Below are 15,560 nucleotides of genomic sequence, written 5' to 3' on the forward strand. Positions count from 1 at the left end.
GCTTATGTCTAAGTTTTACTTCAAATCTTATGACACGAAAGTCATAAACCGGAAGTACAAAAAATTGGCACTGTACGGAAAACTTGTTTTAAAAGAAACTATTAAAACATTTAATAATTTTAAGACTAAGCTCAATACTTATTAAATATGCAAAAAAACTTAAATTGTACTTAAGTATTGAGGAGACAATATATGCCAAAACAACTGTGTACTGCATATTGGGTTTATGGAAATTAAAAAGGTATATAGTTTTAATATTTTAGTTTTTTGTGTGTGGTCAAAGAAAAATAGTCATTGTCAAAAATGTGAACAAAGATAAGACAATAAAATTGGCAGACTTGTGTATTGAATTCTTTCAATGGCTAGCCACTTAATCAATTTGTATTATAGTTAACACATACATTTAACATATAAGAAAAGTTTACAATGGAATAAAAAATTATTGATTTGATGTTGGCAACCCATTTATAGTTATCAGCAGTTAATTTGTGCTAAAAACTTTGAATAACGATCGGTTCAAGTTTCACAACATCTTCACCGCATCTGTAAGAGTCTTTTTACCATTTACTAGTATGTCTTTGTAGGAAATTTCGGAATTCAACATTACATGTTCAACCTCACTGCAGTTTTAGCAGTTTTGTGCAGGAATCACCAAAGCAAGTCCTATGGAAAATCAAGACAACATTGTTCGAATAATTAGATAAAGTGTAGTTTTTAAAATCAAAGATTATATTGGCAAGGGAATACTGGCTATACACTTTTCATGTTAAACTGCCAAGTCGTTTTCATTTACACAAGGTTTCTGGTTGTTACACCATAATGTAGGAACCTCATGTTCATTATTAAACAATATGGCTAACTTCATCCATGGTTTACATGAGGAAACTTTACTTCATTTTAATGAAACTATACAATCAATCAGAACAACGGTCCCACAGACTAAAATTATTCGAAGTCAAAGACAAGTCAGAGCTTTATTACGATTCATTAGAGTCGACCGCGTGGCGCAGTGGTTGTAGCGTCTGCTCTAAGAGTCGCGGAGTAAGGTGTTGATCCTTACGTCGCGAATTCGACTCCACTGCGGGACGTGGAGACCGGTCCTTCGGATGAGACCGTATAAACCGAGTTCCCCTTGTCGCAGTAAGTGTTGGGACGAAAAATATCCCTCACTGCTCAATGGCCCTGAGTGCCGAGTATAGGTATAATTTTGCAGTCTTCTTCTGGCAAGTGGTGGCGTCTCCATATGAGTGAAAGATTCTCGAGAGGGACGTTAAACAACAAACAAACCATTCATTAGATATTTTATCTAAAAGTATTTTTGGCACTGCAACCATAGATGATGTTAATCTTGAAATAGCTTTAGAGTAACCTGGCGCTCATTTGTCATTAATTATTTCATTAACGGATGGGAGAACGAATAATTTAGTCAAAGGTATTAAAGTAAATGCCAAGTTTATTTCAAAGGTTGCTTTGGCATTCAATCACAAATTGTATGTCCTTGAACACTTTTTTGCCAATGTGTCGGAAATTTTGATAAATCAAGTAAACAAAGCAATTATAGCTATTATGCTAAGAAAACAATATGACAAAAACTTGAAAATACAGTTCAAAGTTTCTTAGAAGGGAAAATAAGTCCATTTTTCATTCCGAAGCAGTTCTTGAGTAAAATTATTTCTCGGATTAAACACAAGTTAAGAAAAACCTATGAGGATTTTCATCTTATTCAATACCATTAAGTTTACTATTTCGTTCCACAGAAGACCCTTTCAGTTGTATAAAATCATAAGTCTCCCAATGCCAACATCAGAAAATGTTAACTTCAAAAATGCAGACTACACAACTTTTATCACTTCTAGATTATTTTGCAATATCAGATCATCATGATCAATTTGTGTCTTCAGGGTCAAAAGATGTAGTAAATTGTGTTCAAGGATCCACAGTGTTGTGTAATACAAATTTGGCTTTAACTCCCATAACAGTGCCAGATTACACTACGGCATTTTTTCATATAATATTTAACAAGTTAAGGTCAGATGATACGTTCCTCAAAAAGCCGTTTTGTATCTCTTCGTAATGTATAAAAAATATTCAAAATAGTCATTTCCTTGTGATTTCTAAACTTGTTTCTAATTGTCTTTAAAAATTCAAAACGCTTAAAAATTTGATTTTGGCAAATTACATGAATTAAGTTACTTCCAAAAGGATTATATAGGAAACACAATACTCTTAGACCTTGAACAAATGCCTGGTAAAGGTACCTCAATATGTTTGTAAGTAAACATGTTTAGCTATTAGTACTTCAATGTCAATATTTTAGAAAAAAAAATTATATATCATTGAGAAACGTATTGTCTGTCCTCATGGAATTGTGTATTTTCAGATTCATTCAAACTTTACTTTAACCTAACATTATTGAAATTGCATCTACTTCTGTGTTATTGTACAATACACTCACAAATGCCCTTGACTGTCCCAAAGAAAAGAAAGTTTTGGAGGGATTTGCATTTTGTGTAGATGTTCATAACGAGAAAGACATTATTCTCTGCTTCATGACTAGTGAACTGCTAATATATTCAGCTTGAAATTATTCAATAATCCATCTTGTAAATCTAACCTTGTTACAAGAATTTTTTGATGAATCAAAATGAAATCATATTTTTGGAGATAGATTCTCTTCATCACCCATAAATATGTCAATTCCAAAATTTAAATTTTATAATCATTCCATAAACACAGTTTTGGCAAACAACCAAAAAGGGCATTTAAGTCTAAAGAATATTGCAAAAGCTGTTAAACATGATCAGAAGATGTTTAAAACTTTAGCGCAACTTTTCGTGGATGGTGTCATACATGTTTCAGATGAATGGCCAAGTGACTCAGATGTCATAACACTAGTTTCACTAAGTGTAGGTGGTATATGTCTGGTAGCTTGCATTGTATTGTTTGTCGAAGTTAGAAAAATATCAACAACCTTGTTGATTTTATAACAGGTGCAGGATGCAGGATCCAATCATCCATTCATATATAGAAAGGTGGAAAGCACTGCCCCTCCATCTGAATCTTCATTGTGGTTTAATGAATTCTCTGGGGTGTATGCTTTCGTTTTTTTGTGCAGTTGTGCAAAGTATATCAGTTATAATCATTTATCTATCTTTTGGGTCAAGGTCATGTCGAGGGTCAGCAATAAAATCAGAGTTAACCTCAGGTGAGGATTGTATCATGGTGCATATCTTGTCATTATCACTGTGTCCTTTATACCATGACATCACACAGCCTACGATCACGGACATCTCTTCATCACCCTTCATGAGAACTATTGGCTACTTGGTCAAATTTTACAGTTAAAGGCAAACGCACAAGTACCACATTTAGAATTCCATCTAAAATTAAGCTCAATCCTTTGACGCATTACAGGCTCGGGAAAACAACCATTCAGCGCATACATTGTTATTGAACACAATTATCCATTTCATCTTCAAGATACAACACTTATATAATATAAAGGCAAATCTCCTAAAATGACTTACATAAGGAAAAATTAAGGTTAAAATATTTTTGTTTTGGTTCAGTAAATTTTTTTCTTCTGGAAAGTAGTCATATTGCAGAGTGTATTTGATAAAATAAAATCTGTCAGAAAGGACAATAGGTGGCAAAGTCATCTGATATAAATTGACATTTAAAATAAAAAGGATTCCGATACAAATATATAGATCAAAAAAATAAATAAATTCCAAAATAAGGCACTCAGAGGAAGCATCTGTATTGATGGTTATAGGGGAAGACTCACTATATAGCCAATCTTCCGGGGGAAGTCTCACTACGGGGCAAGTCTCACTATATGGCAAAGATATTAACAAAATAAAACACATATTACCTACAGCAGTTTATTTATTAATAAGTAACGTAATCAAATATTACATATTTTATTTTACAATAGCTGATGTACAACAATATTGCTCACCTGGTGTATTAAATGTCAAAATCTCTCACATGCAAGAGGGCGTTTCACTACAACCCACAACACTGTATATAGTATAGTGCGGTCAATGTCCATGTATAAAAGATATACAGGCCTAATATGGTATAATTTTGTCCAGTTTTATTAATTCAGACACACGTTCTTTTTAATGTTTTCCCTAAATCGTTTGTCAAAGTAACTATAAATAATCGGATTTGCAACAGAGCCGAACAATAAAGCTACTTTAGCTAAAAATAAGAAATTGGATTTTACGATATCACTTGTTCCTTCGATCAAAGCTCTTTTTTGTGGAATGAATGTAGCACCAATTTGGATATGCCATGTAAATGTATGCACAATGATGATAACCATAAACATTTTTGTAATCAAATACTCAGGCCGAAAGGTTGTATTCTTCGTATTTCCTGAAGAATTTTCATTCATTTCGGCTAAAGCAATGACAGACCTCTTAGCACATGCAACAACATTCTCTTTTTCCTCAGTACCGCCCATATCATGACTTTCCTCTGAGGGAATGGTTTCCGGTGCCTCAAGAGGAGGGGATTTGTTTCGACAATGGTAGCTCTTTTGTGATTGAAGATCTTTTATGTCTCCATTGTTTTTGGAATCTTCATTGAAATCACTATCTTCCAATGTTTTCCCACCACTGAAACAGTGAAAGAATTTTAGTATACGTCCAGTCAAGTTGTTGTTATTAATGTTTGGACTTTTGCTGAATTTCTTTGAAAGCTTTCTGACTCGGAGTATAACCAGTGTGTATAAAACAATTGTAGCCAGGATCACTGACAATGTGTAAAGGAGAAAAATAATGGAAAAATACAATGCAGCTTCTCCCTTTAGAACACACTGTTTCTTTTCCTTTAGAGGGATTCCAAAAATTGAGAGAGATCCTGACACAGATAGAAATAGGATGGCAATCAGGGCCACCCTTTTATGAAAGAGTGTCATCAGTTTTCCATGTGGGCGACATACCATTATATATCTCTGAGAAGCTATCAATACAATGGTATTGGTGGACATCACTTGAACCAAGACTAACAAAAATACAACCATGTAGCATAGCGTTACACTTGGATATGTAAACCTCTTATTAGCTGAGAGATATCCGAATACTCCATAGATGATACAACTCATGAGGTCCACCAGAGCGAGGAAACGTATGAAGTAACGTTGTCCATTAACGTCTTTGATTTTTGTTGAATATATGACGATAACAAGAATGTTGGCTACTGCTCCTACTGCACAAAAGAACAATAAAATGGCAGTATAAGGCAGAAGCGTTGTCGCAAAGTTGTCTGAAAGGCGTTGGTCTGAAATCGACTTATTTACCATACTGGATAATGTAGTATTCATTTTTGACAGGTTGTTATAGTTCATGCTGAGAAATAATGCAAAAGAACATGGATCTCGATTGTTGCTGCACTAATATTTGAAGTATTACTGTATTGTTGAGGAAGGAAAGGACTAGATATTTTACCATATTAAGACTATTTTTCTGCACTGTTTCCTATTATATCTTTAAGGCACCGTGCAGAAGACCAGAAATATATTTTTAATCTGTTAAAATCCTTACTTTTAATTTCCTTCCCCGACAACACACTTCAAATAGTATTTATCTTTTACATATCATGTACATGTACACTAGTGTACTGTACACGAATCTAAATCCCACCCTACATATATTAACGCAGAAATCTACATGTACACAATTAACTACACAATATTGTTGACTTTTTTGTGCTGTCTATGCAGTATTCTATGAGGGGCCGTTTTGGTATTTACTGCCATTAAGTGATAACAATATCTGAATAGACGATATCACCTATTCGAAAAGGTGATACCATCTATTCAGTAAGTGCTAACACCGATTCGAATAGGTGATATCACTTATTCGAATAGGTGATATCACCTATTCGAATAAATAATGTGACAAAATAACAATAAGTACCAAAACTGGTGCTCATACATATGCATTTTGTTTCTTTTATTTAACTTAAAGATCTGTCCCTTCCAAATCTTGTTGCAAGGATGTGAATTTTTGTAAAACAAAAAGTCTTCTTAAGTACAGCAGTCGGGATTTCCTGTAGGGAAAACCCTACCCCGGCTTTTTGCAACACCTACTTTCTCCAACATTTACTTGGTGTATTAATTAATAAGTAGTCCGGAAAAACTTCCCTTGTCCTAGACAAGGTTGTATTTTCTTGGCATATAGCATTCCTCTAAGCATGTTTGAGACGTCAAAGTAAAAAAAATTCTATACATAAAATGCGTCCTCAATTTTGCACTTGTGTACGAGGGTTGTCCGGTAAAATCATGAACAAGGCGTTTTTATTTGTTTGTTTTTTTTGTTTTAACGCCCCTCTCGACAATTTCCATTCATATGGAGACGCGCCACCACTTGCCGATGGAGGGCTGCAAATCGGCACTCATGGCCATTGAGCAGTGAGGGATCTTTTTCGTGCCAACACCTAATGCGACACGGGACATCGGTTTATACGATCTTACCGAAGGACCGATCCCACAGTGGATTCGAACCCGCAACGTAAAAATCAACTACTTACACCGCGACTCTAGAGCAAACGCTCTAACGCGGGCGACTAGAGCGTTTTTATCGAAAAATAATGGACGCACTAAGCTGAAATTTCCAGCAAATGTTTCCTTATCATATTTAATTTCATCTTAAATTTTTTCTATATAAAATGTACACAAAAATAAAAAAAAATATTATACTTGAATGTGTACAGGATACGGTCGAACGTACGGCGCAAGATAAAAAAATGCAGGTTTTATAGGAGAATACGCGAATATTATTTCGAAATAAAAGTATTACATAGATATGGTTGGGGTAGAAATTATCATATTTTTAATCCACTATCTATTATGTCATCATTTTGAAAATTTCAAGGCATTTGCTTAATTTTTGACAGTTTCACTTGCATTTGAATTGAGAAAGTGGTCAGCACAAGAAAAAATGCCGACGTTTGACGACGTTATGGCACTGGGGGGCAGTTCAGTTTGATTTGGATGAAATATTGACGCCCTTAGAGACCTTTACTGACCACAGAAGAAAAAAATACATAAAAATATCACTAATTATTTAGTATACAAGTTCTAAGCGGAAGCTTTTTGATCGAGTCCCCAGGTAAACCAAAACATAAAGACAAACAGCTACTGGCAATAACGAAAGACGCTGTCACTGAAGACCGTCACTGAATACCGTCGATATAAGATTGTGATTGCCTATTTAGTTGAATGATAGTGAGAGTACTGTCCATAACTTTCTAATAAATCATCAGAAGGTCCCATGTGTGTGCGATATTGATTCCTCGACTGTTTATGAAAGAAAAAAAGGGAAACTCGAGTATGTGCATCAATGAAAATCCCGAATTTAAGTGGGTCTTATCCTATTTTTTTTTTTTAGTAAAGAAGAAACTTGACGCTGCTTTAGACACTTTGACGTTATCATCGATCCGTGCGCCGTAAGACGATACCACACAATATGAAATCTCATATTTTGTTTGTTTGAGTATATAACCTTATGAAATTTTGATGGGTATATTGATGAAAAATGTACTAAAGGTGGTGAAAATTTTAGAACGCTCTGATGATTATTTTTCACTCTAGACAACTTGTCCACGATTTTTACCGGACGACCCTCGTGAGTTGAATTCTCAAACGGCATTTTAATTATACCCTCTTCAGGTTTGACATGTCAAACGATTTAATTTATGGAGTACATGCATGCATACTAAACTTAAAGTAGTTTTATTATATTAAATTACTCTTGGTTTCTAGCAATGTAAGATGTGTCGAGGCATCTCAGTTCTCTGAATCACACTGCATCAGCAATTAACTAGGAGACAAAAAGATTTCTTGGTGTCCATTTAAATTTTTGAACCTACACGTACATGTCAGTAAATGTCGAATTTCCAAGCATATTGCATAGAAAAGGGGGAAGGGGGTTGGGTTGGCTACGTACATCCTTTCTTAAATTTCTTGTCAACCTCTTCCCCCGTTTTCTATCATTTTTTTTCTAGAAAACTTTATTCCCATTGCCCTCTCCCCCCTTTAGTAAAAGAAAACAAAACAAGGGCACCGCAAAGCAAAGCATCCCTCGCAAAAAAGCACATCGACCACCAACTTCCGTGCTCTCAAACTCAAACACCCACCCAACCACCACACACACAAGTGCGTTACTATATCGCCTCCAACATTGTTGCAAAAGGATAAGAAAAATTAAAATTATCTTCCGATGCCAATAAATTGTGTCTTTTGCCATTTAGTTTAAATTAAAAAAAATGAATGCATTAAGTCTGTTTTAATCATATTACAACAATCAATTGAAATGGAGGCATTCCGTACATTTTAGGCATATACTTCAATGTGTTCAGGAGGCTGACTCCGCTGTACAGTTATCTTACAGTCGACTAGCCAGACAGTAGTAGATCTAATTAAGGCAGCTTTGTGCCAAGAATATTAATTATCAAATTATGACGATGAAAACGTTGATAAATACGTATATTTAATCGAAAATATCATTTTTTTTTATATGCTAAATTTAACTTAAAACATCCTTCAATATAAAATTCTCCAAACAGACTTTATAACGTTGAGGTTCATTTTCATGAAATACTAGTACTACAGTTGTCAAATTCACGACGATTTCCTAAATAGTTGATACAGACTATCAACTTAAAACAGAGAGGACATATTCATCCCTAACAACAGTACAGCTCCAACAAATGCCGACTTTACCCGCCGTACAGGTTTATCTGACTATGTTTCAATCATTAATAAATTTTATGGTGAATAATGAATTACAAATCGTGTCTGGTCGGTAGCTTACAAACTGTAAGCCCAGGGATCACCAATCATTGTCAGTTGATGAATTTTTATCGATTTTACTATTATAACTGATTGGATGTGCCTCGCGGTGGTCCGGATTCATTTCATATTTATTAGTTTTTAACTTCAGAATTCAAAATAATAAAGTTTAAATAAATAAGTTTTAGTAGCGTAGTGGTAGTGCTAGATGTTTTTGTTTTCATTTGTTTTGTTCTTCCATGACTTTTGAACTTTTTTTTACTTTAGTTTTGCTTTCAATTTGTACTTAATTTAATATAATTTTGTTATATATGAACACAACATGAACATTTTTCTTTTTTCAACTGAAACCAGTTTTTTTTTTTGGTTGTATTTTTTTTCAATAGGAGCACTTGATTGAAATATTTCTTTAAAGTCATACGAGGAAAAGAAGCCGAATTTAAATCATAAAATAATAAAATAATTCTTTTGGAAGAGTGTTAGTTTATAATATTGTCATTTTCCTTATCGGCCACAGTAGTGGTCGATCTATTTGTGGTTGTGTTACAATGTGCACATGGGAAAAGAGACGTTTTTTGTCATTGCTTCGATGGAATAAATTCTTATTGATAACATAATTAAGCTTAATACTAAGTCTAAGTAATTGTTGTTATATGTTTCAGTTTGTTTTTCATTTCTCGTCAGATACTTATTAATTTGATGAATTTACAGAAAGTTGTTTCACGAACTGGTTCCCAATATAGGCGTGCTTAAGATCTAAAAACAAAACGTTTTGAGTTCCGGATATAAATTACAGTGCCTAAAATAAATTGGAATAAGAACTGAATTTTATTTTGAATACACTGCAGTTGCAAGTGACACAATGATTTTTTTCCTGCACTTTACATATACAGTTGTTGACTGGGGTAGAGGGAAACAGTCGATCTGTTGGACCGGAGTGCAAGCTGTTGCCCAAGGCCGTAGGCCGCGAATGAAGCCGAATGAAGAAAAAATAACCCAGTTTAGCGTCATTTGACGTCAGCGGGCAACAGTCTTTTTTAGCAGTCTATTTTAACAGTTCCTGGACCGACAGTCGAGGAAAACAGTCGAAGTAACAAAGATCCAGGGTATCAGCATGCACGTGAAGTTGGTACGTCCTTTTTGTCAGCATTCAGACATGTATTCATAATTAGCGTGGTAGTTCTTTAGATATTTGTCGCATTGTACTTCAATCAAATAATTTCATGACAATACATTCCTATCCTTTATTTCAGTCCGATTTTCATATCTTTGGATAGTTATATAACAATCGATCACTGAAAATTATTAAGTGTAAAAGGAAAATTTGCACAGAAAAGTAAAGCAATTGTAAAAATGTAGCAAATATATATTTTTTTCTACTTGGATTTTTTACTCTTTCTATTGGAAATACTTCAAAATGATAAATATATTTTTGCGGCCGATTTGATGCTTTGTATCAATTTAACTTGTTATTTATTTGTATTGATTTAAATACTGAAGGAACATCATAATGATGCGTACAGTAAAAAAGTAATTCTATAACTCAAGTTGATATCAAATTTATTGGAAAATGAACAAAACGACCTCTTCGCAGAAATCCTTTAGTTCAAAGTGATAAAAGTAAGGAAAATTGAATAACTGATAGAAATATACTAGTTTTTATTCTTGAATGTAAAACTTTCATCAGGAAAAAATCCAGCACAGGTTGCTAGTAGCTTAGACCTGCATTGTTTAATAGAAGTCTGTTCACATCATGATTAAATGATGATTAAATACTAAGCCAGATACTATTCAAACATTTATAACCTATTGATTGGAAGAGATTTATGGATAAATACTTGATGAGATACTCACAATTTACAATATTGTCATGAATTATATCCAGTATAATCTCTTCACCAGTAGAGGCGTTATAAATCAAAAGTTGCCGACGTAAAAAAAAAAAAAAAACTACCAATGATGCAGGGGTTTATCTTCTACATTATATTTCTATATGTAGTTTTTCAACCATTCATGAGGACGGAGAATATAGAAGTCCCTAAGTTACTTGAGCAAATTTTAACGCTGTGTGGAACTGAACATTTTTGTTACTTAAATAAAACTCTATTTCCGTGGGAGGTGAAGGATTCAGCACTATACCCACGTTGTCCGCCATGTTTTTGCGATCAGGAGTGTTTCATTAGAGGTGATTGTTGTCCCGATGTGTTCTTCTCTCCTCCAGTGCCTACCTGTAAGAATGTCACGATCGTTAATGCCTCATCAAACTACTTTGAAAGAAAACAAAGAACATCATATTTAATGATTGACTCTTGTCCACACAACACAAATAGTAATATTCTCAAAAGATGCGAAAACGTCACGGATGACGTCGATAAACTGAAATACCCACCAGTTACAAGTTACAATACTTCTCGAACGTACTACAATCGGTTTTGTGCGATTTGCAACGATGACTTTAATTTTTTTACCTGGCCTATTGATATAGTTTGTGATCAATTTCTGGATATCAATTTTATTTCAACCTTTGATGACGTCATCAAAAATGCTATCACGCGTAATTGTGTGTTACAGTCATATCCTCCAAATGAAAATCTCTCTTACAATTGTTACAAAGAAAACGGCCATTTTTTTAATTCTTGTAATAAAACAGGGACATGGAAACGTTACATCCAGATTGTTGAATATGCATGTGATGCCGATTATTTTAATAATGATACATTGTTCAAAAATATGTTTTGTAAAATGTGTAATCCAACATTCACTGCTATCAACACAATATCTCGGTGCAATGTAAGTGGAATGTGGGATACATTTAACCTTACAGTAAATAACGCATGTTTATATTATCGTGACAACTCTGGAACATTGCCATATAAGAACTTATTTTGCTATTTGTGTAACCGGCCAAATTTATCAAACTTTCCCTTCGTCGATGTAAGCTTGGACATGCATACTGAGCTTTTATTTCGTAACGAATCCTCTGTACCTATATTTTACTTTTACGTTGATGTGCAGGAATTTTCAGACGAATATTTCCTTTTTATTAAACAAAATGTTTTTGAACAGTCCGGAGAAATAAAGATGATTAATCAATCACGTGATCTAGTTTTGATGAAACACAATTATAGTGATTTAACAAATCTTGTGCATAAGTCGTATTCAATGGACTTTGAATCGGGAATGTGTGGGGAATATGGAATTCCAGCAAAGTTCAATTTCCGTTCTAACTGCTCATGTGATGCAAAATGCATTTTCTTTGAAGAAAGAACTGCATGCTGTAAAGATCTGTTTTTAATGTATCCTACAACTTGCCTAAAAGAAAAAATATTCTCAAAATCTGAACCAAATAAAACATTTAACGAAAGTTTAGTGACAAATGGGTGTTATGGTCTAGATCGTTTTCCTGAATTTATAGGTCAGAGGTGTAGGAAACCACCCGGGGACGTATTTTCTATTCACCCAGTCACGGATTTATCGACAGGCATTCCATATCTAAATATGTACTGTTTACTGTGTAGTGTTTCTCTAAGAGAAAAAAAATACAAACCATGGACGATGAAGTCACACTGTTTTTCATATATTGAACACACAAACTTCTTGCTTTATAGTAATTTTTTCAAATCTTTACGAGAAGCTGATTGCAATTTGACGCTTTATCCAGCAACAGACAGTCTAAAATGTGACAAACTCACGCCTGATGTAATAGAGAAATGCAACAAAACGGGACACTGGCCAATTATAGACTCAGATGTAAGGTGGGCATGCGAGGATCTTCCATACAGACGGAAACATGATTGGGTAGCGCCTGATCAGTTTGGAGGGGGTATATATAAAAACGTTTATTGTGCTATGTGCAACCCTTATAGAGCCGTGGAGATAACAATTGATAAGTGTGCAGTTACCTCTGGTTATGGAAATGTTTGCGATTTTTTTCCAAAGGTGTACTTTTATGCCCCCTACAAGAATCTCTATTGTGCATTATGCAATGGCATCGGATTGTCTGTGAATCGCGGGGTAGGGGGTGGAACTAAAGCAGAAGAAGAGAATTTGGTATCAAATTCCCTTGTTTGGTATCCCTTGCTACGCAGTTTGTTTTCCGTCAGTGGTGATTATAAAGACATGGATTTTGAGGCGCTGCTTGGTCGGATGTGCTCAAATGACCAAATTTACGACCCATTCCTTGTAAGTCATTTCATAATCGAATTCTTTCTGCGAAGAATGTTATACAATATGCAAATATTTAGGATGGGATGGTGTCTTGATAGGCAATCAAAGTTATCTGTTTTTATTTATTTTTTACTTCTTATGGGGAAAACCCAATGTCATAATGATATGAATAACTGAACTTAACACACAATTTTTTTTTCAGGGAATCTGCAGGAATATAACATGTTTTCCCGGAAAATATTTAATTCGTGGAGAAAGCTGCATCCCGCTGTTTTCGGTTACCAAAAATCTTCGATATAATTTGGATATAACTTTCAAGGGATTTTCTAAGTACAAGATATCCGAGGAAAATATTCAAGATTTAATCACGGATTTGATACCATTCAAAATTAAGAAAACCGTAAAGCTAACGCAAAATCTTTTTTTTAATATCTTCCGTATGGAATATGTTCAGAAGGACTATGGAAAATTCCATGGGTGGATTCACTCTACAATATTCATCAATGAATCTGTTGATCGATTGAAAACGGAAAAGTTTCTATTACGATTTACTGAAACTAATTTAGAATATATATGCAATGATACCTTTATTTTGTTTGATTTCAAGAACAAATATTTTTCGTTAGGAAAGAATAACAGCAACGTAACGGAACTAGAACCAGAAGAAGATCGATGTTCACAATCGAGTTATGGTTCATCATGGAATCATATATTACAATATCGTGCCGTACATATCACTAACGTACTGATATGCAAACAAGTGGAATTCAAATTAGAGGAGTATGAATTTGATAGCATTCAAAACGTGATGTTTTTGAAGAGTTACGATATTACTCTACCTGCTGTAAATGCTGATGTTTTGGAGAATGGAACTATCAGAGTATGTGTTGATGACTTAATGTCCAATTTCAACAGGGGGAGTAGAATTTTACGTACACTTTACGTTGTAACTTCTATATTATCGTGTGTATGTCTGTTGATCACTTTTCTCACATACTGCTTCTTCAGCGAACTAAGATCACTTCCAGGGAAAACAATAATGGTTCTTGTTTCTACTATCTTTATCATAAATATTGTATCTCTGGCGAGTTACGGGGAAAACAAAAACAACACAAAATGTGTTGTTGTTGGTATTCTTCTTCATTACTTCTGGCTCTCGTCTTTTACAAGTATGAACATCTGTTGTTTTCATATGTATCGGGTTTTTCACGCCAGAATACCTCTGCAAATCTACAATGAAAATTTACTGCTTATAAAGTATTGTATTTATATCTTTCTCTTGCCACTTTTAACTGTCTTAGGGTATATTATTACCATGTTTTCAATTCGGGGGAATGTTGGTTATGGAAAGGAAAATTGTTTCATGGATGGAAAAATGTCCGTTATTTTTACTTTTCTAGTCCCGGTTGGTTTTCTCTGCATCAGTAATGTCTTTTTCTTCTCACAGACAATTCATGCAATTAAACTTTCTCCAACAGTTTCTAACAATAAACCCGAAAGGAACGATTTTTTAATATGTGTACGCTTATTTCCTGTAACAGGAATTGTCTGGCTTTTGCAGATTTTAGACGGTCTTTTACCGCCAAGTTATTTCACGTACATTATTTCCATCCTGAACACATTACAGGGCGTCTTCATATTCCTGGGTTTTGTTTGCAATAAGAGGACAATTCTTATGTACAAAAAGATATTTAAGGAAAAAACTGGGATTACTAAAAGTACGGATCCCAGTAGTGCGTGTGAAACACTCAAAATGTCGAAAATTGAGAGCAGTTATTAGTTTTGGTCATCAAATAATAGAAACGCTGAAACGCACCTTTATATTGTATATATTGTGTTTATTTACTGTTATAGAGTACTTTTGTAACATTTTGTGTGAATGTAAACTAATAGTAAAGAATTAAGCAGCCTATAAATAATTGAATAAAGGTTGCTATATGTATGTTGTAACATCTTATTGGCTTTCTCATAAAAAGGAATTATTTTGTTAAACCTTTGATAATCTTTGTTGCTTCATTAAACCGGGGAAGGTTCACCTCACCAGTTTGGAACGAGTGGCGAGAAAATCGTCTAGCTGTTTTAGAGATATGACGGAAAGTTATATCAAGTTGTTAAACGTCCAAATTCAGTTCAGTTATGCCAATCTTAATTTTCTTGTCTAAAACAAAAACATTTTTAAGAGTTTGATACACAAAAATAGAATGATTTATTTCAAAGAAAAAAAAAGGTATATATTTACCGTTCCAAAATTCTTTTTAAATATATCATAATGAGGTATTTTGAAACATAAAAGTATCAAGAAACTCTCAGAAAACTTGTGTCACAAACTGACGGTGTGAACAGAAAATCGCGTCCTTGTTGGACAAATATGATGTAAATTAGTATAGATTATATAAAGTAGTAACCAGCTGAATTCGTGAAATTTCGGTCTCCCCAAGAAATACCAAATACCGATCTCGCGAAAATTTGTGATTTACAGTACCCTTAGCCCATATTTTTCAACAGTTCATATCGCAGAAGTAAAGAAATACTGTATTAAAAAGCATTTATCATATCAATGTTATGAAATGAAAATTTGTATAAATTTATT

The 15,560-nt window shown here is 34.0% G+C and overlaps 1 protein-coding gene and 1 long non-coding RNA gene across 2 annotated transcripts in view; both read left to right on the plus strand.

The window, feature by feature from the left end:
• Positions 1-15,560, plus strand: part of LOC133183097 (uncharacterized) — a 250,024-nt gene that overhangs the window by 23,314 nt on the left and 211,150 nt on the right. The window lies entirely within an intron of this gene.
• Positions 13,779-14,750, plus strand: LOC133184035 (adhesion G protein-coupled receptor E1-like). The gene has a single exon (XM_061318905.1). The coding sequence runs from the start codon at positions 13,779-13,781 to the stop codon at positions 14,748-14,750; it is 972 nt and encodes a 323-aa protein (XP_061174889.1).

This window comes from Saccostrea echinata, unplaced genomic scaffold, assembly GCF_033153115.1.
Source record: "Saccostrea echinata isolate AGI-Se365-2 ecotype Australia unplaced genomic scaffold, CSIRO_AGI_Sech_v1 ptg000009l, whole genome shotgun sequence".
NCBI lineage: Eukaryota > Metazoa > Mollusca > Bivalvia > Ostreida > Ostreidae > Saccostrea > Saccostrea echinata.

Coding starts and splice junctions, on each gene's coding strand:
- LOC133184035 (XM_061318905.1), top strand. CDS start 13,779: ATGTTTTTGAAGAGTTACGATATTACTCTACCTGCTGTAAATGCTGAT.